This window comes from Panthera tigris, chromosome F3 (genome assembly GCF_018350195.1).
Source record: "Panthera tigris isolate Pti1 chromosome F3, P.tigris_Pti1_mat1.1, whole genome shotgun sequence".
Taxonomy (NCBI): Eukaryota; Metazoa; Chordata; class Mammalia; order Carnivora; family Felidae; genus Panthera; species Panthera tigris.
The window spans coordinates 63,621,753-63,649,468 of record NC_056678.1 but is presented as its reverse complement, the minus strand read 5'-3'; the positions used below and the strand labels follow the sequence as shown (position 1 = coordinate 63,649,468).

The following is a 27,716-nucleotide window of genomic DNA, read 5'->3' as shown; positions in this document are numbered from 1 at the left end:
AGCATGGGTTCTGCTCAGCACGCCTTCTCTACAGAGGCTGGCGCTGGCCTGAGATGTGCCGTGGCTGTAGGGCTGGCAGGTGGGACAGCGCCTGGTGCCTGGGACACCGGAGGGCTGCGCTGACCCAGCCCACGTCCCGCTGTCTCCAGTCTGCCATCTTCAGGAATCAGGAATGGGTGAGCGAAGCCGCAATGCCTCCCAGGACTCAGGCGGCAGCACTGGCCACCTTCTCTCCCTCCTCCCCCACCCTACGCCAGGGCACCTGCACCGTTCAGCAGGCAGGTCCGTCATGTGGTCTTTGACGGCCCTACTGCTCCTGGGTGAGTCCTCAGTGCGTCAGCAGCGACCCAAGCACTTTGGCTGTGGGGGAGGGTATGGGCCAAGGTGTGTGTGTGCGCGCGCGTGTGTGTGTGTGTGTGTGTGTGTGTGTGTTGGGGAATATTCCTCTACTCCAAACAACAGTTCATTGTCTATTTCGGGAGGATAAAGAGGAGGGGGCTTTCTCGGGGCTGGGGAAACTAAAAGCAGAAGCAAAACAGGTCTTGAGACCCATGGGGGGTTTCCTACGGTCAAGAGGGCCCTTGCTTTCCTCTCACCTCCAACGTTCTTTTTCTTCTTCTTCTTCAATTCCTGTGTCGCAGTTCCAAGCGGTGGGCAAGCTGGTGAGTCCTCCACATCCCTGAGCCCAATTTTCTACACCCGCCACACCAATCCCCCTAAGGGAGCTCCCTGGGTACTCCCCACTTCCTGGCGGCCGTGGGACAGTGTCGCTTCCCACGCCTCCTCAGTCCCTGTGACTCAGTTTGCCTCCAAGCACCGAGAAATGGCTACAGATCAAGGGACTGGCAGTGTGTAACCCAGCGTGGTGTCTCCACAATCGGACTGCTTTAGTAACGCGGGTTGGGTCCTGGGAGCTGGAGTTTTCTCAGATTTGCCAACCCCAGACCACATTTTGGGCACCTCATCTTGATTCTCTTTTCCACCTTGCCCCCTCCCGCATCCCTCCCCAGCTACTCTGGAGAAGCCCGTATTGTCTCTACACCCGCCCTGGACCACAATCTTCAAGGGGGAGCGGGTGACCCTGCGATGTGATGGGTACCACCCTCCGCTCCTGGAGCTTCGGCCCATCAGCACTCTCTGGTATTTGGGCCACCTGCTTCTGCCCTCTCACAAGAAGAGCATCGAGGTGCAGACACCAGGGGTGTATCGATGCCAGACCCGGGGGGCGCCCGTCAGTGACCCCATCCACCTGTCTGTTTCCAATGGTGAGTGTTTGAACACGAGGGCAGGGACTGCGCACATCTCCTCTGGCCGTACTGGCCCTCCTATGGGAGGGGACACTGGGCCACTCCCATTGGGGCAGGAAATGGGGGCTGTCTGGAGCCTTTGGAGCAGGCAGGGCCCTGCCTGGCGCTAAGACGTGAGACGCGTGGTAAGGCTTGCCTGGCCCCAAAGGTCCCCGCACCCCTCTGCCGCAGTGGGAGGCAAATAAACATTTGTGTTTGTTTCTGGGACTAGCTCAGAAGGGGAGAGGCTCTGAGGACCTGTAATACTGGACGGGGAGCTTCGGGGGAGGGCTCAGCCAGGGAAAGGGCAGAGCCAAGCCCGGAAAGTGACAGTCCCATGTAGGCTTCGTGCAGCTGGGAGAATCACTCCCGGCTGAGCAAGGCGGTGCTTCTCTGTGCTTCCCAGCAGGCAAATAATTGTATCTGTGCCTTTGGCTGTTGCGCGGACGAGAAACGAAAGATGACTTAAAGATGACTTGTTAAGGGGGCGGCAGAAGCAGCAGTTGAACCAAGCGCTTGAAAGCTTATTGTGGACGTGCCCGTGTGCGCATAGGGGCCAATTCGGAGGCTGACTTCCTGGGGATACAGTAAAGGGTTTCCGAAGCAGGATGAGAAAATAGCAATAATCCCTTCTTTAGGGCAGGGGATTGGCTATTTTGTAGGGAGTATTATGTCCCCTTAGCTCGACGGGCCACAACTTGTATTCAGAAGTCAAATATCATTACTTAGCATTTACATACATTTCATGTCCATACTCTGTTTTGGAAGTTGGTAATACAAAATACTGGCCACGAGAGAAGGTGATTACTGCCTGTGGAATAGAGGAGCATAGGGACTGTGGCTGTTACTCCAGAATTCTTTCTCAACGTAAAACTCCTAAAATGGCATCCAGAACATGTTAGGGCTGCATAAGCATTAGCTGTGATGGTGATGATGGTGACGGTGACCCATAAATACAGGGTAGGGTGGGAGGTACCGAAGACTGTTCTGCGGGGGTTGGGGTAACGTCTAAACCCAGATCTAGGGGACAAGCAGGTCTCAACTAAAACGGGTGTGTCTGGGGGTGGGGGCGGGGGTGGGGGGGAGTCTTCTCGGGCGCCGGCTGCTTCTGGAGCAGGGAGGGAGCTGGCGAGGCCGAGGAGAGCAACCTTGCGGGGAGGGCGGCGGGGAGGCGGAGAAGAAGGGAGACTCCCAGGGCTGGAGTTCTCTCGGAGTCAGGCCTGTCTGTGGGGACTGTCGTAGACTGGCTGATCCTGCAAGTGCCCTACGCCGCGGTGTTCGAGGGCGAGCCGCTGGTCATGCGCTGCCGCGGCTGGTACGACAAGGTGGTGTATAAGCTTCACTACTACCACGACGGCAAGGCGGTGCGCTACTTCCACTCCAGCGCCAACTACACGGTGCCACAGGCGCGCGCCAGCGACAGCGGCCGCTACCAGTGCTCGGGCACCATGCGCATCCCGGTGGAGAGCGCGCCCATGTTCTCCGCCAAGGTGGCCGTGACCGTGCAAGGTGGGGGACACCTGGGGCCCAGGAGGGAGGCGAGCGAGTCCCGGGAAATTCGGGGACGGGCACCGGGCGGGCAGGGAGGGCGGGGGTCAGGTAGCTGCCACGCAGCGGATTTCTCCCGCCGGCCACGCACGCTCTCGCCTCTCCTCCCCTGCGCAGTGAAGGCGACACCGAGGCACAGCCTGCGCGGGGGCGGGTGTCACTCCCCTGCAGCGCGCTCTGGCTTCTCACTCGGGGTGGGGACTCCATATAGGCGGCGGCTCAGTCCACAGCCCCAGGCAGAAGGCGCAGCCACCCCTCTAGGCCGCGGGACCCCAACTGGAGGTCATCGGGATGTGACAGGAAGCGTCTGGCCGGGTCCTGCCCCCTTGCAAGCTTTCCCCGTCCCTCGAGCCCCCTGCCCCGCCCTTCGGGAGGCTTCCTCCCTCCTCGGCGCGCACCCAGCCTCCTCCCACCCCTTCTCCGCGTCCGCGAGGAGCGCTCGCGGGAAACCCGAAGCACAGAGGGGTCGCGGGGCCGCGGACGCGGGGACCTCGTCCCCTGGGGCCCCTGCGCCGGCCCGCCGTGCACGCTCAGCCCCTGGAACCCCTCTCTGCAGAGCTGTTCCCGGCGCCGGTGCTCAGGGTGACCGGCCGGGCGGAGGCCCGCGGCGGGGTGGCGGTGCGCTGCGACACCCGCCTGCACCCGCAGAAGCGCGACACGCCGCTGCAGTTCGCCTTCTACAAGTACAGCCGCCCCGTGCGCCGCTTCGACTGGGGCGCCGAGTACACGGTCCCCGAGCCCGAGGTCGAGGAGCTCGAATCGTACTGGTGCGAGGCCGCCACCGCCACGCGGAGCGTCCGGAAACGCAGCCCTTGGCTGCAGCTCCCCGGGCGCGGTGAGTGACCGCACCCCCGGGGAGGCCCCCCACCCCGGGCCCGCAGCCCCGCCGCCGCCTCCGCGCCCCGAGTCTCCCTCGAGCCACCCCACCCCTCCAGCTCGCCGTTCTCGCCCTCCCTCCTCTCCACCTCACCCCTCCTCTTCACTGCTCCCCTCTCTTCCTCACTTCCCACCCCAGTACCCCCCCCCCGCCCTTCTCACCCCTTCCCTTCCCCCCTCCTCTCCTCCCCATCCCTACCCCGTCTTCCTCACTCCTCCCCTCCCTTCTCTCCACCCTACCCTCTGCGTCCTCCCCACCCCTCCTCTCTACCCCTCCTCTCTACCCCTCTTCTTCTTCTCCACCTCACCCCCTCTGCCCTCCTTACTCCTCCCCTCCCTCCCTCCTCTCCACCTCCTTCCCCTCCTCACTACTCCCCCTCTCTTCTGTTCTCTGCGCAGCATCTCCTACCTCCCTCCTCTCCACCCCGTCCCCATCCCTGCCCCCCGCATCCCCCCTCTCCTCCCCATCCCTCCCCTCCTCCCTGTCCCCTCCCCCGCACCCCCTCCCCTTCCTAGTCCTCCCCTCCCTCCCTCCTCTTCCGCTCGTCCCCTTCCCCGCCTCCCCATCCCTCCCCTCCCCTCCCTCCCTCCTCTTCACCCCATCCTCTCCACCCTCCTCACTGCTACCCTCCCTTCGTCCTCTCCGCTCCATCCACTCTGCCTTCCTCAACGCCCCCCCCTTCCCTCCACTCCACGCCGTCCCTCCTTACTCCCCTCCGGCCCGCGTACCCCGCGTGCCCACGCGAGCGCCCAGGCCGCGGGAGGGTGAGAGCAGCCGCGCGGTTCTCGTGTGTTGCGTTCGCAGGTGCCGCCCCGGACTCGGCGTCCACCACCGCCCCAGTCCCACAGGCCGCAGCCTTGGCGCCCGGCAACCAGCCGCTTTCCTTCAGAAAGCCCCCTGTGTCCCGATCGGCCGCTCCGGTCACCTCCGTCCCGAACATCACCTCTCCGGGGCTGCGGTTCCCCGCGGGCAGAGCCCCCACTGCTGGGCCCCCGGCCTGCGCCCCGCCGACGCCCTGGGAGCCACCGGCCGCCGGAGCCCTGAAACCCGACGTGGACCTTCTGCTCCGGGAAATGCAGCTGCTCAAAGGCCTCCTGAGCCGGGTGGTGCTGGAACTCAAGGAGCCACAGGCCTTCCCAGAGCACGGGGACACCCCCGGGCCCCCCACTTCCCACTTGGCTGTGAGCCCGGCAACGCAGGCGACCGCCGTCGTGGAGAGCTGAGGGCGCCGGGGCGCCACTGTCCCCTCCCCGGGCTCCTTCACCTGCAGCCTCTCCCGCTTGTCACCCGCAGAGACCTCGCCAAGCCACCTCTGCTGGCCTGCGGTCCTTTGGCGGTAGTTTCCAAGAAGCGCCATAAAGTGTGGTGGCTGACCATTTCCGTGTCACGGAGCATGTTTGAGCCGTTCTCCTCACACTCCAGTCCTCTGAGCTCTTCCTTCCCCTCTCAAGACCTCCCTCCTGTTACTCTCTACCCCGGAGTTGATGCTTGGAAGTGAATTAGGCCACACTTAGCTTTTCTTTAAAAAAAAAAAAGTCTTTTTTTTTTTTTTAACATTTATTTATTTTTTGAGAGACATAGACAGAGTGCAAGTTGGGGAGGGGCAGAGAGAGAAGGAGACACAGAATCTGAAGCAGCCTCCAGGCTCTGAGTTGTCAGCACAGAGCCCGACGCGGGCCTTGAACTCACAGACTGAGAGATCATGACCTGAGCCGAAGTCCGACGCTTAACCGATTGAGCCACCCAGGTGCCCCCACCCTCAGCTTTTCATACATGCCCACCCCCTGCGTATTTCAGCACAAGCAATATTATTTTGGTACTTAAGGTCATTGAGGTAATGAGCCCTTTGGAACCTTCTAGGGTCAACTTGTAATTATTCATAATGAATTTTTAAGGTTGATTTTAAAAAAGGCTTTCAGTCCCATTTCTGACGAGTGTATACCCCAAAGTCCCAGAACCTATTTAGTCTTAATGTTTACTTATTTTTGAGAGACAGACAGAGAGACAGAACATGAGGAAGGGAAGAACAGAGAAAGTGGCAGACACAGAATCCAAAGCAGGCTCCAGGCTCCGAGCTGTCAGCACAGCGCAGAGGCGGGGCTCGAACTCACCAACCATGAGATCATGACTTGGGTGGCAGTCAGATGCTTAACTGAGCCACCCAGGTGCTCCAATTCTGTTTGGTTTTACAGGGAATGGTACTTGTGTGGCCCTCATTCCAGGCTATAAGGGTCAGAGTTCTATGAGACTCACCCAGATGCTCCCCCTGCCCCAGTATAGCTGGACAGACTGATGGACTTTGGTAGCAGCAGGCAGGCCATGCTCGGTTTAGCCATAACTTAAACAAGTGGTACTATTTACCATCCAGATGGTAAATCTACCATCCAGAAATTTCTTTGGAGGAAGTTCAAGACAAATCCTTAAAAATGCAGAATTTTAGTTTTTAGCATTTTTTTTTAACTCCCCTAAGAGCTGCTCCAACCCTAACACATCTAGACACACATGACCAGATCCAGATCCCGCCCTGCACGGTGATTTTATGTTACTTGAAGGAAGAAAGCAAGAGACCACATGATCATCTCAGGGATATGTTCACTATAAGTCTTATTTCCTGAGTCCTTCACCTGCCTGCTAGAGTCATTTGTTCTCTGCAGGGCTGATGTGACTTCTTCCCAGAAGGTCATTGAGTTCATGCCTCACAACATTTAAGGGGCACCGACAAAGGTTAAGGACCGGTAACAACTCTACCCTCCCATCTCTTATTTCTACTTGACCTTGCCACAACCCAACTTCTCCTTTCTTTTTGAGTGATTAACCAACATGCTTCCTCATATTCTTCTTAGTATTATTCTTCACCGTATTGTTACAAAGTCACTGAAATTATACAGGGAGAGAGGCAGGCAGGCTCACGCGTAAGTTCCAATGCAATGCGGTAAGTGCTCTCTGAAACACAATGGAAATCCAGAGAAGGAAGCTGAATCTTTAAGAAGAGTAAGAATGCAAGTGGAGATGGGAAAAAGAGTGAGAGTGGGTGTGTAGGCTGGGGAAGGAAAGGCATGGAGATTTGAAAGGCCCGAGTGTGTTTGTAGAACTGCAAAGCATTGAGAGTGGTTGGAGAAGTGTGTGTGTTTCCGTGCGGGGAGGTGAATTTTAGGGGCAAGGTGGCAGGAGACGAACATAAAGAAGTAAAAGGGCACCAGAACGTGAAAGTCTTGTTAAGAAGTCCTCCAGCCTGTTGGACATTGGCGATGCGTCTTTGAAAACATTCTTTACTGAAAGCATCCATGAGCCTTAGTGGTGGAGATGCCAATTTAAAATTAGAAGTGAAGAAACACTCAAACTGATCTCAGTGGACACTTGCTTATTTCTGAGAAGATATGTCCCGGCCCCTAAATCCGGTACTGGGTTCTGGTTTACAAGAGTCTTGGGGCTCTGACTTCCAGCTTTCTAAAACAGGCTATCTCTTCTCAGAACTCTCCTCCCAGCACGACTTCCCCCGATAAACCCACTTGCCGGACAAGGCTCGTCCTCCTCCTGAGTTTTGTTCCCCTGAAGTTTCTGCCATCTCTGAATTAGATAGGAAGTGACCAATATTAGTGCCAAGAAGCTTAGTAATCAATGGATCTCAAGTCAGAACCCCCCCCCCCAAAACAAAACAAAACAAACAACCAACTGGTCATTTTTCAAGGAGGTGGGGAGTGAAATAGCCTCTCACAGGAGAGTGAGAATGGCAGAATCTCCTTCATTCATGAAGGTAGCAGCCTTAATACCCTTCTTCCTGTCCTGTTTGCACTAGAAATGTGGGGCTGGGGAGGAAAAAGATTTAAGGGGGGGAATGGAAGTCACTCGTGACTTCTCTCTCTGAGTGTGTGGTGTGTGTGTGTGTGTGTGTGTGTGTGTGTGTGTCACCGGGGCAGGAGGGATTGACACGTATACCCTCCAGACCACTGTTTGAACCCCCCCAGCTTTCGTAGATCATCCCCCGCAGCACCTTAATGATTTCCAGGAAGGCCTACACTATGAAAAGAAAAGGAAATATCAGACAGACAACTTATTGTCCATGCCCCTTAGGCTAAAAAAAAAAAAAAAAAAAGTCCTCATCCAGCTTCTCTTTGAGATTCCAACATGCATTTAGGGAAACAGAAGGCTGGCTAGCCCGGCCACGCACAAGGAGAGCTCAGAGCTCATTCCCAAGCAGCAGGGATAGCAGCAAAATACTGGAGAAGCCTGGGGAGGAAGCTGTTTCTCTTTGGTTCTCAGATCAGTTCGGAGCCTCCGGCCTCAGACCCTCCCGAAACCTGCAGGGTCCATTCCAGATTCCAGACAAGGAAACCAAATGCAGAGTCAGAGAGCAGAGAGCAGAGAGCAGAGATGATCCTGTTGCATTCGGATCTCAGCCTTACTCACTTACTCTGTCCTGCCTGAGTCTGAGTTTCTTAGCCGGACTTAACTCCCTGGAAAGAGGGAACTCTGGGTTCTACATTTAGGACTCTTTCCCTCAGAGGTTGAAGCACATCCTCTGGGTTAAAGTCCAGACTCCCTCCCTATGGAGCCCATTCACCCTGCAGAGCAGTCACACTGACCACTTGCTCTGTCCCCAACATGCCAGCACCTTTCCCACGTCTGTGCCTTGGCATGTACTCTCGCCTCAACCCCGATGGGGGCCGCACAGGCCTTCAGAGCCCAAGCTTCCTCATCTGCAAAACGAGGGAAATAGAGTAACCTTACCCGGGGGAGACAGACAAGTAAGTAGATTCTCTCCTTACTGGAAGTTTTAAGACAGAAGATGTTAAGGTGCTTAGAAGCACACAGGAGGGACGCTAAGCCCAGAGTGGAGGTTCACACATCATTTCCTGGAGAAATGACATCTGCCAGTGCCTACTGACGGAGTATTAGATTATTTCTAAACGTTTGCTGTTTTACATTATGCAACAGTGAATATCCTTACCCCTACATCTTTATGCATGTATTTGTTTTTTTTGCCTTTGTGTTAAAAAAGGTTTTTTTTTTCTTAATGTATATTTATTTTCGAGAGAGAGGAAGAACACAATCAGGGGAGGGCCAGAGACAGAGGGAGGCAGAGGATCCGAAGAGAGGTGGTGCTAAGACAGATAGCCCGACGCAGGGCTTGAACTCCCGAACCAAGAGATCATGGCCTGAGCCAAAGTCAGATGCTTAACCAGACTGAGCCAGCCAGGTGCCCCTTTATGCATGTATTTGACTTAATCTGTGGGATAAACTCTTAGAAGTAGAATTGCTGGATTGAAGGAGATAGGTCTTTTGTATTTTAATAGATATTGTCAAGTTATCCTTCAAAGAGATTGTAGCCATTGGAACTTAACCCTAGTTATGCATAAGAGAGTTTGTCTCCCCAACCCTAGTCAAGAGAGCACATCATCATACTTTTATGTCTTAATTGGACCCAGAGAACCTCTTGACTCTTTATCCACTCTAGAATGTTCCCAGTTGGATCCTGCACCATACATCTTGTGTCATTTCGCAGCCTACCAGTAGAGTCCCCCTGAGTCAATACCCCCTATTTGTAATGCTACCCCATCCCGTCTTCTGAATTACTTGCTGGCTGGTCCACGGTTAAAGGAAAATGCACCCTGGACTGTACTTATTAAGTGCAGACTTTCTGCCAAGTAGAGCTCTTAATCCCAACATATACTACAGTTATCCCATATTGGTTTAGTTTATTCCCCAGTCACAACACCTGCAGAGATCATTGGTTTCAATGCTTGACATCCTCCTCATCGAAAGAAGCTTCCTATAATCATATGTCCCTGATTCAGCTCACATCTAAGGCAGAAGAATAGGTGAAATACACTCTTGTCTTTTTCAGTTCAGAGGAGCCAGTCTCATTACAGTGATGTGGGAGATAACCATTCTCCTATCTTTTTAAGTAAATATGCCCCTAATGTAGCATGGACCTAGAGAATGTAGGCTTTGGACCTAGAGGTGGCAAACTACAGAGGTTAAGAGCCCTGGCTCAGGAGTTCAGACTTGGGTTCAAATGTAATTTTTATTACTCACCAGCTGTGTAGTCTTGGGCAAGATACTTTGTTTCTGAAGTTCTGTTTCCTCACCTGTAAAGCAGAACAGTAGCTGCCTTACAGAATTGTTAGAAGTATTAAAAGAGATTATGCAAGTAACATAATACATAGGAAGCAGTAAATTGTTATTATGACTGTAATTCAGTGAATCCAAAAGGACATCGATTGCAGGATGCACCAGTAAAGAGAATACTAACGAAGGAAATCGTGGCCAAGTAACCACACGTTGTGTTTGAAGTTTAATTAGAAATTTTAAGTATCATGAATCCCTCTTATACATGCACAAAAAAAGGAAAATATAAGGGAAATAAATTGGGCAAGGTATTCCTAAAACTTTTGCATTTTCAGGATCGGACTTTTCTTTCTTTGAAGTTTTTATTTTAATTCCAGTGTGGTTCACATGCACAGAGTGTGACTTTTCTAAATCACTTTTTGAGTCAGATTTATCAACATCCATATTTTCCCACTCTGACAACTTTCCTATGAAGAGCATTAGTAATTCTTTAAAAAGAAGCCTGGGGGCCTCTGGGTGACTCAGTTGAGCTTGTGACTCTGTTTCAGCCGACGTCATGATCTCACAGTCCCGGTGCCTGCATTGTGTTGTGCCCTTGTAAGGGTTAAACTGTAGTGTAGGGCTAACGGGTAGCTTGAAAAATAACAGCTTTGTTCTGACACTGAAGGTCAAGAGATAACAGCCTTGCTTTACTCTTGTAAATTACGCTTCGTACTCTTGTAAATCAGGCTTTACCAAAGAAGGAAACAAAAGCTCAAAGAAAAGAGCATCAGAGGCAAGGTCAAGGAGATCCACTGGTTGCAACTTAGCGGCAGAAAGTCTAAAATAATCACCTCATTCGGCAACTGTTTCTAACTCATCTGGGAACTGTTTCTCTGTTCTGTTCCCAGGTAATGATAAAACGATGTGATCGGCTTTAAAAAACTCTGTACCCTGACTGTTCGGGGCCTCACTCTTATCAAGAGTGTTGGTCCCGATCGGTCGGCCTTGCCTCTCGTTGTAATAAACTTTGTTGTGACTGTCACTGGTGCCCGTAGCATTCTGTTTCAGGAGTCGTGTGGATGCAACACCCTGACGGCACAGCACAGAGACTGCTTGGGATTCTCTGTCTCCCTTTCTCTCTGCCCCTCCCCCGTTCTCTCTCTCTCTCTCAATAAATAATTAAACTTAAAAAGAAGAAGAAGAAGCCTGAAAAAGAGTAACAGTCAGCAATTACTAGGAAGAACTTACTTTTGACTTCTGCTTCAGGAATGTTGCTAAACATGTCTGATTAAGCACGCACTTCACCTCTCCCCACAACCTACAATTGGTTCACTGTTGTCTCTGGAAATTTCTTCCAAGCTGCTCATACTCATTCTGTAAATTCTGATGCTGGCCTTTTAATGTTCACATTTATGGAAGTAATGAAAACTGATGAGTTAGCAATGATACAATGCACCACGACTTCACAGATGTTAAAATGGAGTTTTAAATTGTTTTTAGTTTTTAATATTTTTTAAGATTGTATTTTATTTTCATAAAAACAGTTTTTATCTTTAAGTATCTTTACACCCAATGTGGGGCTTGAACTCACAATTCCGAGATCGAGAGTCACATGCCCCACTGACTGAACCAGCCAGGCACCCCTAAAATGTAGTTTCAAAAAAAAAAAAAAAACGTCTTGGGGCGCCTGGGTGGCTGGCTCAGTTGGTTGAGCGTCCGACTTCGGCTCAGGTCATGATCTCACACCCTGTGAGTTCGAGCCCCACGTCAGGCTCTGCGCTGACAGCTCGGAGCCTGCAGCCTGCTTTGGATTCTGTGTCTCCCTCTCTCTCTGCTGCTAACCCATTCGCATTCTGTCTCTGTCTCTCTCAAAAATAAATAAACATTAAAAAAAATTTTCTTAATGTCTTAAAATTAATAAAATACAAAATGCACCCTGAAAGGAAATGTAGGAAAGCAAATTTCAAAATGCCTTAGAAAATAAGCCACATATGACCCTACATGTAGCCAGAAACTAAATGTGGACATCTTTTTGAGATGTATTGCAGGACTTCAAAAAGCTGAATGGAATTTAAAGACTGTTTAGTTCAACCAAGACTTTTCCTTTCTATATTTCTGCCACTGGGCCACGTATGCAGCCAAGCTTGGCCCGATCCTTGCAGCCAGTCCTTTTTGTGAAGATGTGTCCTTGTTTCCTCCCAAGGACAGCCTACTCTACCATCGGACAGCTCTGGCATTTAGAAAGTTCTTCCTTATAGATAAGGAGCAAAATGGTTTTGTTATAACTTTTAGTCACTGTACCTCCTAGGGGTACACAGAACTAATTCCTGATCCTCTCGTTAGCTTTTCAAATACTTTAAAGACACTGGTTAGGTCATGTTTAGGTTTTATTAAAGAGAGCCTTTTTGGGGAGGGGCAAAAAGAGAGAGGGAGAGGGAGAGAGAGAGAGAGAGAGAGAGAGAGAGAGAGAGAGAGACACTCTATTTCTTGTTTGTTTGTTTTTTCAGTGTTTTCAACTGTCCCTAATTTGGAGTTTCTTCTCCATCCCGACTTTTCTGAGCACATCTGCAGCTGCTGTATGTTTGTTTTAAAATGTGGGACCCATGGGGCACCTGGATGGCTCAGTCAGTTGGGCGTCCGACTTTGGCTCAGGTCATGGTCTCGTGGTCCACGAGTTCAAGCCCTGCATCAGGATCTGTGCTGACAGCTCAGAGCCTGAAGCCTGTTTCAGATTCTGTGTCTCCTTCTCTCTGCCCCTCTCCCACACACCCTCTGTCTCTGAGAAATGAATAAACCTTAAAAAAAATTTTTTTTAATGTGGGAGCCACAACAGACTACGGCTCCTCAGGTGGCTGTGTCTGGGGAGAACAAGGCAGGAAGGCAGGATTTTAGTTTTATTGTTTACAATTAAGCAATCGCACTCATGACAGGGTGTCAAAAGTGGTATTTCACGACACGATAGACGTGACCATCTGAATCCAGATGGTCACATGCAGAACTTACATAGGGAATGGTTGAGGATCTGTCCCCTGACTTTTGGACTCTGAAGTCCCACGAAGGAGATAAAAAGAGATCAGAGTATGGAGAAGGTCTGGGCAGAGACTCCTTTGCCGTGATGTGAGATCCCATCACAATTCTTCGTCATAGTGGGAAGGTGTGGGAAGCCCGTACATCTCCCTCAAGCTTAACAAGGAAGATGCCCATGGAGTCGCCCAGGGAGGTCTGAAATGTGTCGCCTGTGGTTGGGAGACACAAGGAACCTGGCCTGGCTGACACCCGAGAAGGTTCAGGTGAGCTGTGGCTGTAGGTTATAGGAGCCTTTTGGGGGGATCAGCCTGTGCTACAAAATATCCTGGAGCAAAGCCATTTGTGAATTTCCAGAGTTCCTGAAAGACAACCGGCCTTGGGACTAATCCCAGCTCCTGAAGGAGGCAACTGTGCTTTTCATTTGCCTTTAAATATCCCTGACTCTCCTCCTGGGGGAGGCAGATTTGAGGCTTGCCCTCCTGTCTCCTCCTTTGGCTGCCTCTGCAATAAACCTTTTCCTTGCTGTGTATCTGATGTCTCAGTAGTCGTCTTGGCTCCTGTACAGTCAGGCCACCTGGAAGGGTTGTCAAAGGCACCAAAAAGCTGAAGGTGAATCTGTATTCCAGGGGTTGAGGGAAGAGGTACAAAGGGACACCTGGAGGCATGCTGCATCTGCGGTGAGTTCAGGACCACAGAGGAGCGCAGCGCTCCAAAAGAAACATCTCCAAAGAGTCCACAGGAGTGCCCGTGGGAGAACGAATGGGCTTTAGTGACCTGCCAAGTTCAGAGAGCAGAAACCTGCCAGGGTATCTAAGAGCTTTCTGTTTCCTTACCCGTCCTCCCTCCCTTCTCTCTTCCCAGCAACTTTGGCTCAAGTAAGAAACAGGGGGAAACCGCCCACTGAGAGAGGTGGGGAGGCTGGCCGAAGGGGAAGAGACAGAGGAAAGGGGGAGGGAGACCAGTCTAGCTCCTTCCCCAAGTCAGGACCTCAGCTGGGTAAGTAAGTAGGAGGACAAAGACTTACCTTTCAATTCAGATTGAGGTCTGGGCGTTCTCATTTATAAATTCAAACTACGCTGGCAACCTACAGCCATTGTAGGACTATCCATTACCAGGAGAGGCAGAAAAAATCATGGCTTATCTCAAATATTAATGAACAGGGGAACCACCCAAGGGCTCTTCCTCAGATGCAGGTTATGACTCAGGTGGTCCGGCAAGGCGTCTGAGGGCCTGCCTTTCTAACAAATTCCCAGTCCATGCCCATCGTGCTGATTCTTGGGCCATGCTCTGAGCAGCATAATGCTGGGGCAGGGAAAGATTACCGACGAGATTGCTTCTGTCTAAGGTCTACCTCTTTGCACCCCAACTGGTGTTTGTGCAGTCCATTTGGGAGATCAAAGTGTAGAACCTTGTATTTATCTCTTTTGAATTGTGTACTTGAGATGTGTCCCAAAGCCTGCAGAAGGACGGATTCGGTCGGTGGGCAGCTTCTCTAACCTGCCTATGAAGTCATTCTGTCAGGGAATGAACGGGCTTATCAGGGCAAGACTCATCCTGGTAAGCTCATGCTGCCCCCTAGTGGACGCTGCTTCTTCTGCTTCTAAATTGAGGTCTACTAGCCCCATAACGTTGTATTGCTTTCAGGCGGGCAACGGAATGATGGTTCGATATTTATATGTATTGTGAAATGATCCCCTCCATAAGTCTAGTTAACACCCATCACCACACATAGTTACATAATGTTTTTCTCGTGATGAGAACTTTTAAGATCTACTCTCTTGGCAAGTTTTAAATACGCAATACAGTATTATTAACTAAAATCACTATGCCCACCATATATAGTTAATACAACTATTAACTATAGTTAATAACCATGCTACTGATGGGGTCTTGGAATGGTGGAGGTCCAAGAAAGAATTCCTGAGATGCCTTTGGTGCAAAAAGGTGATTGTAGTAAAGCACAGGGACAGGACCCGCGGGCAGGAAGAGCTGCACTGGGCTTGTAAAGAGTGACTGCTTATGTACTACGGAGTTGGGGGAGGGAAAGACCGAGGGGAAGCCTCCAGAAGGACTTTCACATGCTAAAGAGGACTCATAGGATGCCAGGGGCCTTGCTATTGTCAAGCTAAGGTTGTTCTCCCCCTAGGAAGGGTCCCTTGGCAGTCCACCCGGTGCTAAGTGGATTGCCCCCATCTCCATATATATCTTTAAGCCGTCAAACCAGTAAGATTGCCTGGTATCCTGGTTACGGCAGGAATGGCCCATTAGCACTTACAGAAATGAGCAGCTATATTAACCACAGTGTTATTAACGACAGTGATGAGGGAGCAGAAGGCAAGCTGAGGGCAAAACACAAGCTAACAAGACCCGCCCCCCCCCCCCCCCACCTAGGTGGGATATGTGTGTTGTTCCTCAGGTATTCCTGGCTGCCCAAGAACAAAGAAAAAGAAAGAAAACAAAAGGTTAACATACAGGACACACGGGAGATCCCCGTCATACGATTTGTGAGTCTCCGTCTTCGTAAATTACAAAAGGCAATCTTATCAACAGCTTAATCTCCAGAAACCTCTGGGCTGTTTTCTGGAGCCCCAACGTCACTTTCCCCTCCACAGTGATGTGGGAACAAAGGCAAGGAGGAAATGGCAGGTAAAATTAAATTTCTTTATGGCCTGCAGCCCATTGACAAATACTTGAGGCAAATAAGGAGTAAGACCTTTCTCCAGGAACCCCCTGCTGTGGTAATGTTAATGCCTTCCTAGGGGGAGAACAACCTTAGCTTGACAAAATGCAGCTTTCTAATCTTTTTTCCGTAATCCATTTAAAATGTATTCCCATGGGGTCATCTTTGTCATTTAAGGCAAGCACTTAAACCCCTTTCATCTGTTCTTGGGAAGTGTCAATCACACTTATCCCACCTGGGGTGCAGGGGGCAGGGGTGCCCGCTTGTACTTTGCTCTCAGCTTGCCCCACGCTCCCTCATCGTGTAGGAGCCCTTTCCCTCCACGGAGGCTCAGCTGTATGCAGCCACTGGTAGGGCTGCATGTGGCCAGTGTGACTGAACACACGTCCCAGGACAGCTTGTGAAGTCTGACAACAAATTGTCCCTTTAGATAGCCACGTTGGGCACCATGAATGAGACGGTCTGGGGTCTTAGCCCTCAGACCTCAGTGTTTCCTGCTCACAGCTACCCCCCCCCCCCACCTTGCCAGCCCCTTCTTCTCACCTCCTTCACCTGCAACTCAACCCTACAGGGTGCTAAGTTGGCAAATGTTGGAGGGTGGGGAGGGCCTGGGAGTAAGGCAGGGCAGTTGTTGGGTCAGCGGACACAATGAGGGTGCTCCCACTCCATTCAGTCGTCTCTGCTCCCAGGGTCTGTAGGTAGAGTTGATGCTTCTTCCTCAGGATCTCAACAGTAGGTGCCCCTTTGTCAAGAGGACGCACTTCTACAAAGACCCAGAATCCCAACGACTAAGTGAGTTTAGGGATGTGGTTGCAGCATGGTAGGTGGTTAGGATCCGCTTTTCCTAATCCTCATGACCGCTGAATTCCTGGACTGAGCACACCCCATGGTTCATCTCTGTTCAACAGCTTCAGCTGCACCAGCCTCCTCCCCCTCCCCCCCCAGCTCAGCAACCTTCTGGCAGCCCCTTCCAGCTGTTCCCTCCAGGTGCACAGCTTTAGCGTGGCAGATCTCTCTGTCGCCACCTAGTGACACATACCAACAAGTTAATCCTTATCAGAACTCTGCAACATGGCTCTAACTACTCCCATTTTGCAGATGAAGAGACGGAGACTTCGCGGAATCATAGAACTTTCTAAAGGCACGGGACCACACGCTGGTGGGTAGCGGGGGCCTGTGCAGCTCAGGATCACACCTAGGTGTTCCTCTGGCTTCAGACCGTGCCCCTCAAAAGCACCACCAAGTCCCAGCTCGTCACTTTCTAGGTGTCCGCTTCCCACTCACAAACACAGGCCAAATAATAGAGTTATGTTGTCATCTATGTTTTTGTTCATTTTTACTTGGCCTCAAAGTACGTTTCATGTGTATCGTCGCAACTGTCTTTAAGCCCCACTGAGAACATCACTGACAAACATTTCCTGATAACGCGCTGGGTGTAGGGGGGCCCTGGGAAATGTGCTAGGAACAGAAAGAGGAAGTTCCTCTTGGGACTTTGCTGGGGACAGGATGGGGCAGAAGAGGGGAAATTTCCTTGCTCAGGGCTCAGCACAGATATCCACTTACAGAAAACATTTTTAAAGATGAAAGCGATACATGACACATGTGACTGTAGCCAAACATTTCCGAGAAACAACCAAAGAAGGGGAAGGCTAGGGTAATGTGTATTCTCGTACAACTGGGTCGCGTTACATAAAACGGCTGTCTTCTTAACATGCAGGCCACCACATATGTGACGATCGCTTAACAATGATAAGAATTTTTGCTTAATATTTATCAAGGTTGCAGGTTTTCTGGTGATACAATGAACAGATAAATTGCCTTTGTGTCTGCGGGGTGGGGGTGGGGACTCCCGATCCTAGGACAGAGAAGCTCCTTTCTCCTTGACAGAAAACAATCCAGCTCCCTCCCTAAAGACAGCGTTCCCATTCCTAACCCTAACATCTTACTTTTCTCACAGGCTGCCATATTCCTTTAACCCTATCGTGAGGGTGGGACGGGAAATGTATCTTGCCAGAGGGTAAATTGTGTCACCTAGTGGCCACAAATACAAATGCAGAAACTGGAAAAGATCTTCAGCGGCAGGAATCTAGGTATTTTTATTTATCCAGTTACAGACATTTACTGGACCAGACTCTGTGGGTAGTTAGTAACAATTCAGAGGTGTCTCCTACCCCTGGCCATGAAGGAGATGATAGTCATTTTAGGGAGTTGAAGAAAGAAAGCTCGCTTCCAACAGAAAACTAATAAGGCTGCGGGAATGATTAAGGTAACTTCATAAAATGTTCAGGAGATGAGCCGCTAATAGTGTTTTCCCCCTTTTCCAGAATATAAATAGCTATAATTGTTTACAGTGAATAATTTTAATGATAGTAGTCGAAAAAAAAAAAAAACTACATAGAAAGAAGTGTATGAAGGCTATCCTGTAAGTCTCTTAAGCCAGCTCCCAGAAATAACCACTGTTATGTTTGACATCTATCTTTCAATATTTTTCACATCTATATCTATATCTGTATCTATATAATCTATATCTATCTATGTGTATACATATATATGGCCAAGATGTATTTTCTATTTGCAAACCAGCTTCAAAAAAACAAAAAACAAAAAACAAAAAAAACCTAGGGGCGCGTGGCTCAGTCGGTTAAGTGGCCGACTTTGGCTCAGGTCATGATCTCGCGGTCCATGAGTTCGAGCCCCGACGGCTCACAGCCTGGAGCCTGTTTCAGATTCTGTGTCTCCCTTTCTCTGACCCTCCCCCGTTCATGCTCTGTCTCTGTCTCAAAAATAAATAAACGTTAAAAAAAAACTAGCACGGACCACTTCCTTTGTTATCTTTGAAATAGTTGGTTAGTATTTCATTGGCTGGATACGACCACTTGTGTAACAAATCCATTACTTATAGTCATTTAGTATTTCCAGTTTTTCATGATTCTAGACAATAGATTCTATATCAGGGGTCACCAAGACTACCCTCAGGCTTGAGCGTGAGCCACCAAGGCCTACTGAATTAACCCTTTACTGTACAGAAGCGTTATTTATTTATTTATTTATTTATTTATTTATTTATTATTTGAGAGAGAGAGAGAGCATGAAAGGGCAGAGGGGCAGAGGGGCAGAGGGAGAGAGAGAGAATCCCAAGCAGGCTCTACACTCAGCACTAAGTACGGAGCCAGACATGGGACTCAATCCTATGACCCTAGGATCACGACCTGAGGTGAAATCAAGAGTCAGACGCTCAAGGAACTGAGCCGCCCAGGTGCCCCAAGAGTTTTACATTTATGATGCAAACACTAACCAGGCCCTCGGCTGTCTGATCCTACAGGTCAGCTTCCATGCCTGTTCTGTACTCTCTTCAGGCAAATTTCCCTCAAACTGGCTATTCTTCTGAAACCTCCATCATCATTCCCAGCATAGAAGCCAGATTCTTTACCTAGAAAATTGTTTATTATGTTGAGACATGTCCCTTCATACCCAATTGTTGAGGTTTTTTTTTATCATGAAAAGATGTTGTATATTGTCAAATGCTTTTTATGCATCTATTGAGATGATCATGTGATTTTTATCCTTCATTCTGTTCATGTGGTATATCACATTTATTGATTTGTGGACGTTAAATCATCCTTACATCCCAGGGATAAATCCCACTTGATCGTGGTGTATGATCCTTTAATTTGCTGTTGAATTCTGCTTACTAATATTTTGTTGAGAATTAAAAAATCTTTTTTAGTGTTTATTTATTTTTGAGAGACAGACAGGGCATGAGTGGGGGAAGGGCAGAGAGAGAGGGAGACAGAGAATCCAAAGCAGACTCCAGGCTCTGAGCTGTCAGCACAGAGCCCCACATGGGGCTCAAACTCACAGGCTGTGAGATCTTGACCTGAGCTGAAATTGGACACTTAACCAACTGAGCCACCCAGGTGCCCCTGAGAATTTTTGCATCAGTATTCATCAGGGATATTGGTCTGTAGTTTTCTTTCCTCATAGTGTCCTTATCTGGCTTTATAATCATGGTAATGCTGGCCCTGTAAAATGGGTCTGGAAGTGTTCCCTGCTCTTCAATTTTTTGGAAGACTTTGAGAAGGATTGGCATTAAGTTTTTCTTAAATGTTCGGTAGAATTCACAGTGATACCATCTGGCTCTGGGATTCTTCTTCTTTTTAATTTTTTTGGAAAATTTTTGATTACTGATTTAATCTGCTTACTCATTATTGGTCTGAACAGATTCTCTGTTTCTTCATGATTCAGTCCTGGTAGGTTACATGTTTCCTAGACTGTATCCTTTTCTTCTAGGTTATCCAATCTGTCAGCGGATAATTGCTGATCCTAGTCTCTCATGATCCTCTATATTTCTGTGGTGTCTGTTGTAATGTCTCCTCTTGCTGATTTTGTTTTTAATCTTCCCTCCTTCATGCTTAGTGAGTCTGGCTAAAGCTTTGTCAATTCTGTTCATCTTTTCAAAACACCACATATTCCTTTCATTGCTCTTTTTGATTGTTTTTCTGGTCTCCATATCATTTTGTCATTTCCTTCCTTCTGCTAACTTTGGGCCCAGGTTGCTTTTTTTTTTTTCTAGTTCCTTGAGGTATAAAGTTAGGTTATTCATTTCAGATCTTCTTTATTTCTTTTTTTTTTAATTTTTTAAATGTTTATTTATTTTTGAGAGAGACAGAGACAGAGTGTGAGTGGGGAGGAGCAGAGAAAGAGGGAGACACAGAATCCAAAGCAGGGTCCAGCAAAGCAAAGCAAATGCTCTGTAGATTATAGATAAAGGCAGATGCATAATGGAATAATGTAAGAAATTAATCAGTAATCAAAGGGCATGCGGGAAACTTAGGGGAAAATCACCATGTTATTTCTTAAAGGTTGTTTACACGTAGGAACAGTTTCAAAATTAGGTAATGTTAGAGAAACATAGATGACATATGTTACAAGGAAATCACTAGCAAATATAATGCCACATCTACTACAATAAATCGGCCAGTTCAACACACTGCTGTTGTCTGTGTCCATTTTTATTTTAGTTTTAGTTGTTTATTTTAGTTTTGTTTTATTTTCACCGACGCCGTTCTTCCTTCGGGAACCCTGGTTGCTGGAGCTGGTCTCTGGCACTCTTGTTCCCTTCTCCCTTTCTTGCTTCCTTCATTGCTGAAGTGATGATTTTCCACAGTGTTATGCTTTGATTCCCTACTCTTCATCTCATGTGTATTGCATCTACTGTAGGTTTTGTTTTGTGGTTACTATAAGGCTTACATAAAACATCTTATAGCTATAACAGTCTATTTTGTGTTGATAATAACTTCAATACATACAAAAGCTCAACCCATTTAGCCCTCTCCCCTTTTTTGTTTTCTGATGTCACAATTAACCTGTTTAAAAAACTTTTTTTCTTTAATGTTTATTTATTTTTGAGACAGAGAGAGCAAGACAGAGCACGACCAGGGGAAGGGCAGAGAGATAGGGAGACACAGAATCTGAAACAGGCTCCAGGCTCTGAGCTGTCAGCACAGAACCCAACGCAGGGCTTGAACTCATGAACTATGAGATCATGAGCTGAGCCAAAGTCAGCCGTTCAACCAACTGAGCGACCCAGGCGCCCCAATATTCCAAATTTATTATTATTATTATTATTATTATATTTGTTATGGTGATCTGTGATCTTTGATGTTACTATTGTGATTGTTTTGGGGTGCCACAAATCATACCCATATAAGATGACAAACTTAATAAATGTGTGTATACATATATTTAATGTTTATTTACTTATTATGAGAGAGGGAGAAAAAGAGAGAGGGAGGAGGGGCAGTGAGAGAGAGAGAGAGAGAGAGAAAGAGAGAGAATCCCAAGCAGGCTCTGAGCAGAGCCTGATGTGGAGCTTGATGAGGAGACAGATCTCATGGACTGAGTCATGATCTGAGCCTAAATCAAGAGTTAGATGCTTAACCAACTGAGCCACCCAGGTGCCCCAACATGATATATGTTCTGACTGCTCCACAGACCAGATGTTCCCCTATCTGGCTTCCTCTTTTCAGGCCTTCCTAGTCCCTGAGATGCAACCATATTGTAATTAGGCCAATTAATAACCCTACAATGATCCCTAGATGTATAAGTGAAAGGAAGAATCACAGGTCTCTTTCTTTAAATCAAAAGCTAGAAATTATCATGCCAAAAGCCAAAATAGGCTGAAAACTAGGCCTTTTGCACCCAACAGCTAACATGTGAATGCAACGGAAAAATTCTAAAAAGCAATTAAAAATGCTACTTCAGGGAACATGCAAATGATAAGAAAGTGAGATAGGTTCCCGGTGTTCTTGGGTTGGAGAGTACTGACACACAAAAATATGAGATTAGTATCTTAAAAGTATATAGGACAGCGTACATCAACAAGAAAGAGATTCACATACCAATAAAAAACTGGGCAAAGAAAGAAAAGAAAAATTAATCACAAGAGAAAAAAACACAAACAGAAGGCTTCATAAATGTTGAAAACACGGTTTTACCCCAGTTGGATAAAATGAGAGTTGATTCGGTTGGTGGGACCATTATTTCAAATTTGAGTCCAGCTGCTCTTATCGCCCCTTTCCATGAAGTCTCAACACTATAAGCCCGAGAAACCCTGTATATGGGCAAGTTTATCCTCTACCACCAATCTAGGGAAGCTGGGGCCAGACTCGGGCTTTAAAGGCTGCTCTGCCTCAGCCACAGCATCACCTTGCCCCAGAAGTGCGCATTCCTGCCACGGCCGCGGTCCTCCGAGGGCGCGGCTGCGCATCTAAGGCCGGCTCGTCCCAGAGGAAGGGCGTTCTAGCCGGCCGCCTACTCGATGGTAGGGCCCCTGGCCGCTCGGCCTCCGGCCGCCGCCATGTTGGAGGCGCAGGGAGGGAGTCATGGCTGCCCGCGGCCGGGTGACAGTCAGAGCGGGGCCAGCTCCGCCGGGCAGATGCTGGAGGTGCGGCCGGGGCTGTACCTGGGTGGAGCCGCGGCCGCGGCGGAGCCGGACCACCTGAGGGAGGCGGGCATCACGGCCGTGCTGACGGTGGACTCGGAGGAGCCCGACTTCAGGTCGGGCGCCGGGATCGAGGGTCTACGGCGCCTCTTTGTGCCGGCGCTGGACAAGCCCGAAACTGACCTGCTCAGCCATCTGGACCGGTGTGTGGCCTTCATCGGCCAGGCCCGCGACGAGGGCCGCGCGACGTTGGTGCACTGGTGAGCGGCCCGCACGAGGGGGTGCCGCCCCGCTTCGCTTCCAGCCTGCCGCCGCCCCCCTTCCTCCGAGGATCCTAGGGGAGGGCGAAGGGGCTGTCAGACCACCGGGACCTCCTCTCCCTCCCTTCCTCCCTCCCTCCCTTGGCTGGCGGGTGTCCGGGAGAAAGGAGGGGGCAGGGGGCGGGGCCCCTGCAGGCGTGCTGGCTCTCATTCATTCCTGTTTTGATGATTCACATTTGTGTATTTTGATGCATCCTGCAGCCCCCCTCCCAACCCGGAGTTGTTTTGTAGCGGGGGTGGGGGGGGGGGCTGATAAACGGCCAAGTCCCTGCACCTAGAGAGTTTAAAGCTCTTCAGAAGAAGCCAGGCACCTACCCCGATGATTGTAATGCAGACTGTGATGCGAGTCATGTGCCAAAGGAGATGAACAAAAGTTATTCAACCTTCAGAGGAAAAGTAGATTCTTTTCAGTGTTTTTGTTTGGGGCAGAGGGTGGTTGATGAAGGGGAGAAATGGGGAGAGAAAAATTGGTTAGGACACGAGGGGTCCCTAAGCCACGCCCACGGGAAAGGTGGAGTTACGTCGTAGCAATGCCAAAAAGAAAATCTTGATAGGTATTTGGGAATTCTTAGTAGTCCTTTTTAGTTGGATTGGAGTGTAGTAACAGGAGTTTCGGTTTACTGAGCCAGCACTTTTACTGTGTGCCAGCTCTCGTTCTAAACATTTACATAAAGGACATAAGGTAGTGGTAAAATGGAGAGAAGCCTGGGACCGGGTTTCCAGGCCCCTTAATGCCAAGAGCAAGGGAGCTTGGATTTTTTCCAAAGCCATTATAATTTATTTTAATTAGTGTAAAATTAGTGTATTACCTTTTGAAAAGCTAATACATTCACATAGTTCAGAATTCAAAAGCAAAAAGGAAATAAATAGGGGTGCCTGGGTGTCTCGATTGTTTAGCGTCTGACTCAGCGATCTCACGGTTTGTGGGTTCGAGCCCTGCCTCCAGCTCTGATAGGTGGGAGCCTGGAGCCTGCTTTGGATCCCGTGTGTGTCTCCCTCTCTGCCCCTTCCTCTGCTCATTCATTCTCTCTTTCTCTCTCTCAAAAATAAATGTTAAAGAAATAAAAAAAAAAAAAGGAAATAATTCTTTTGTATGTCGTTAGTATTTCAGAGACAAAGAGTTTATCTTGGGCAGAAGAAGCAGACATGGAGTGGACCTGAACTTTACCACTGATAGGGAGCTGGGCTTTTTTGTTTTTTTAATTGCTGCTGTTTGCTGTTTTATTTTAGAGGTCTTTTTTTCAGTCATGCAGGAGTCAGTCGAAGTGTGGCTATAATAACTGCTTTTCTGATGAAGACTGACCAGCTTACCTTTGAAAAAGCCTATGAAAATCTCCAGACCATCCAACCAGAGGCTAAGTGAGTTCTTTTTATAGTAATAATTGTTTTTGCAGTGTGATTTTACTCATTTAATGAAAACTTAACTTTAAATTTGCTTGTCCTTACAGGATGAATGAGGGCTTTGAGTGGCAACTAAAATTATACCAGGCAATGGGATATGAAGTAGATACTTCGAGTGCAGTTTATAAGCAATATCGTTTACAAAAGGTTACAGAAAAGTATCCAGGTAAATGATAATTGCTAGTGATAATTGCTTATTGGGCCCTTTTTAGATGTTCCTTGCTCTGACACGAAAGGCTTCAGGTGCATTATCTCACTTTTCCAGCCATCTCTTGAGACGGGTACTATTATTTCCTTTTGAAACTGATTTAGCAAGAAATAACTTGTTCCAGGTCACATGGTTTGTCAGTGGTGGGCTGGGATTTGAACTCAGGCAGTCTGTCCCAGAACCCAAGGGCTTCACTATGCTCTCCTACCTCCCCCTGATTTCTCCTCACTGGAGATTTTTTTTTTCTTTTTTAATTTCTGAGGTTAGCACTTCTTGCCTTAGTTTGACATTAGCTGAACTTTGCCTGACAATGCAGAGTTAACTTCAACAATTAGATACATTTTAATTATGTCCTGTAGAATTACAGAACTTACCTCAAGAACTCTTTGCTGTCGACCCAACGACCATTTCACAAGGATTGAAAGACGAGGTTCTCTACAAATGTAGAAAGTGCAGGTAAAATATTTTCTATCCTCTGGAGATTTTGCCTTGTCTCAGTAGCTGAAAAGTATTGAAAGTTTCGTTTTCTTAAAATCTGTAGGGAGAACTTGTTTAATTGAGTAACGTAGAAATGTCAAAATCAGGGGTGCCTGGGTGGTTCAGTGGGTTAAGCGCCCAACTCTTGATTTCAGGTCAGGTCATGATCCCAGGGTTGTGGAATGGAGCCCATGCTGAGTGTGGAGCCTGCTTGGGATTCTCTCTCTCTCTCTCTCTCTCTCTCTCTCTCTCTCTCTTCCTTTCTCGTGTGTGTGTGTGTGTGCGCGCGCGCGCGTGCGCGCACACGTGCAAGTGCGGGGAGGGGGCAGAGAGAGAGGAGAAAGAAAATTCCAAGCAGGCTCCCCATTTAGCATGGAATCCAACCGGACGCTGAATTGCACAACTGTGAGATCGTGACCTGAGCTGAAATCAAGAGTCGGACACTTAACCAACTAAGCCACCCAGGCGCCCCTTCACATCTGCTTTTAAGAAGAGAATAAGTTCTTAAGAGTGAAAATAAATCAGATTATTTGTAGAGGTTATTGAAAATTACAGTAGCATAATCAATTTTATTTTATTTTGCTAAGAAATACTGCACACTGCATCTATTTTTTCATTGTTTTGAAAGCCATTAATGTTTTTGTTTGGGGCTTGCAGGCGATCTTTATTTCGAAGTTCTAGCATTTTGGATCATAATGAAGGAAGTGGTCCTATAGCCTTTGCCCACAAGAGAGTGACGCCATCTTTGATGCTCACCACAGGGGGTCAGGCTCAATGTACATCGTATTTCATTGAACCTGTACAGTGGATGGAATCTGCCTTGCTGGGCGTGATGGATGGACAGGTAGGAACACATTATATTTTCTGCAGTTTCATTATATCATCTATATTTTGTTCTTTCTCGGACTTTAAACCATCATAACTACCTTCTTGATGAAGATTATATCTTTCTAGTGTAGATAAGACTCTATCAAATATATTAATTAAATAAAACCCAGCTGATCTAAAATAGTGAACCACTTCTAGTTGGGAGCTCTTGGTCTAAGTTAATTCCTTTCAAGGCTATTTATGTTTTTTCAAGTAGAAGACTAATATAAGCCAATTAGAATGTATTTTAACAAAACGCAAACTTAGTAATAGGTAAGGGCAAATAAGGATTTTAAAATTATATTTAAAGTTTTTCTTCCCTCTCTTTTTTTTTTCTTTTGGCTCCATAACGTCTCTCTTTTTTCCTGATCTTTCAGTTTGTATGTTTGCTGAGAGATTTGTTTTCATTTCCTGTTAATTCTTAAGAATGCAGCTCATGTGAGCATTGTGACGGCCACATTTCTCATTTAGGTTTGCTTAATATTAATCTAAAGATACCCTTTTTTTTTTTTTAGTTTATTCATTCATTTTTGAGAGAGAGAGAGAGTGCGCACAAGTAGGAAAGGGACAGACAGAGAGGGAGAGACACAGGATCTGAAGCAGGCTTTGCACTGTCAGCACAGAGCCCAACGTGGGGCTTGAACCCACAAACTGTGGGATCATGACCTGAGCTGAAGTCAGATGCTCAACAGACTGAGCCACCCAGGTGCCCCTAAAGATATTCTTAATCTTAATCTAAGATATAGTCTTTTGTTTTTAATCTCTTTATTTTTTATTTTTTTTAATGTTTATTTTTGAGAGAGAGAGAGAGAGCGCGCACAAGCAGGGGAGGGACAGAGAGAGAGGGCCACACAGAATCTGAGGTGGGCTCTGTGCTGACAGCAGTGAGCCCCACGCGGGGCTCAATCTCACAAACTGTGAGATCGTGACCTGAGCCAAGATTAGATGCTCAACAAACTGAGCCACCCAGGCATCCCTTTATTATTTTTAAATGTTTATTTATTTATTTTGAGAAAGAGAGAGCGTGACTGGGGAAGAGGGACAGAAAGAGAGGGAGAGAGAGAATCCCTCACTGACAGTGTAGAGCCCGACCATGGGACCTTATCCCATGAACCCCAGGGAGATCATGACCTGAGCCGAAATTAAGAGTCTGATGCTTAACTGGCTGAGCCACCCAGGGGCCCCTGTTTATTTGTTTTAAAATAGCCAGGAAGCTGAGACCTAACTTACATGCCGTCAATATCATTAATAGAACGTGAGACTCCTAACATGCCTTCCTGTTCTGTAGCCGTGATGATCTTAGTTTGAGATACTAAACCGCAGGCTGATTTAAAAGCCAGCACGTGCCACATCCTGCAACCTTGGGTTTCCTATCTCCGCCGTCACCTTTCTCCCCTCATGCGCGGATTCATCTGGTCCTTTGCCAAACTCCCAGGACACAACATGCTTCTTGCACAATTATCATAGCCCTCCATCTTAGTATGGCGAATTGCCATCGCCTTTCATCTTGCTGATTAGATCGTAAACTCCGTGGAGGTAAGAGCTGTGTCTTACCTGTTTTATATCCTATATTGCCAGTGGTAATTATTTGTTTTATATACAGGTGAGTGAATGAAGTAACACAGTTGCTTTATTTCAGCTTCTTTGCCCCAAATGCAATGCCAAGTTGGGTTCTTTCAATTGGTATGGTGAACAGTGCTCCTGTGGTAGATGGATAACACCTGCTTTTCAAATACATAAGAATAGAGTGGATGAAATGAAGACGCTGCCGGTTTTGGGACCACAGACAAGAAAAATTTGAACTTGTGACATTTTTGATAGCTTGGAAAGAAACTTGCTGATACGTGCTTCCCTTGCTTGTTGTCATTCATGGCCGATTGTCTAGTTTTTAGACCGTCAACATTTCATTTACTGTGACTTGGAAACTGTGCTTTGTTAGTCTCTTATTTCAGTAGAATACTTTATGTGGAAATCAAAACTTTTAATCATGTAAATTATACTTTATTTGATATTAAAATTTTGTATAACCCA

The 27,716-nt window shown here is 48.1% G+C and overlaps 2 protein-coding genes across 5 annotated transcripts; both read left to right on the top strand.

Moving 5' to 3' along the window:
- Nucleotides 1-112: 112 nt before the first annotated feature.
- Nucleotides 113-5,217, top strand: FCRLB (Fc receptor like B). 3 transcript variants are annotated; one of them, XM_042976116.1, is made up of 6 exons: nt 113-320; nt 642-662; nt 1,011-1,265; nt 2,529-2,795; nt 3,524-3,669; nt 4,516-4,852. In XM_042976116.1, exons 1-6 carry the CDS (start codon nt 173-175, stop codon nt 4,753-4,755), a joined length of 1,077 nt encoding a protein of 358 aa, XP_042832050.1. In that variant the 5' UTR covers nt 113-172; the 3' UTR covers nt 4,756-4,852. The 3 variants fall into 3 exon arrangements, with proteins under 3 accessions (XP_042832050.1, XP_042832051.1, XP_042832049.1); XM_042976117.1 differs by having other exon boundaries at nt 117-320; nt 3,483-3,669; nt 4,516-5,217; XM_042976115.1 differs by having other exon boundaries at nt 120-320; nt 3,391-3,669; nt 4,516-5,023.
- A 17,046-nt stretch (nt 5,218-22,263) lies between these two features.
- DUSP12 (dual specificity phosphatase 12) lies at nt 22,264-27,716 on the top strand. Of its 2 annotated transcripts, XR_006214132.1 has the most exons (7): nt 22,264-22,672; nt 23,978-24,091; nt 24,181-24,299; nt 24,701-24,797; nt 25,476-25,662; nt 26,974-27,221; nt 27,325-27,409. XR_006214132.1 is itself a non-coding variant. In XM_042976685.1 (6 exons), the coding sequence occupies exons 1-6, from the start codon at nt 22,290-22,292 to the stop codon at nt 27,484-27,486; spliced, it is 1,062 nt and encodes a 353-aa protein (XP_042832619.1). In that variant the 5' UTR covers nt 22,264-22,289; the 3' UTR covers nt 27,487-27,716. The 2 variants fall into 2 exon arrangements, 1 of the variants encoding a protein (XP_042832619.1); XM_042976685.1 differs by lacking the exon at nt 26,974-27,221 and having other exon boundaries at nt 27,325-27,716.

Bases quoted from the DNA above. Each gene is read 5' to 3' on its own strand.
- FCRLB (XM_042976117.1), top strand. From the start codon at position 173: ATGGGTGAGCGAAGCCGCAATGCCTCCCAGGACTCAGGCGGCAGCACT. The intron at 321-641 runs GTGAGTCCTCAG...CCTGTGTCGCAG, and splicing joins GACGGCCCTACTGCTCCTGG to TTCCAAGCGGTGGGCAAGCT. The intron at 663-1,010 runs GTGAGTCCTCCA...ATCCCTCCCCAG, and splicing joins TCCAAGCGGTGGGCAAGCTG to CTACTCTGGAGAAGCCCGTA.
- DUSP12 (XM_042976685.1), top strand. From the start codon at position 22,290: ATGGTAGGGCCCCTGGCCGCTCGGCCTCCGGCCGCCGCCATGTTGGAG. The intron at 24,092-24,180 runs GTGAGTTCTTTT...TTGTCCTTACAG, and splicing joins ACCATCCAACCAGAGGCTAA to GATGAATGAGGGCTTTGAGT. The intron at 25,663-27,324 runs GTAGGAACACAT...GCTTTATTTCAG, and splicing joins TGGGCGTGATGGATGGACAG to CTTCTTTGCCCCAAATGCAA.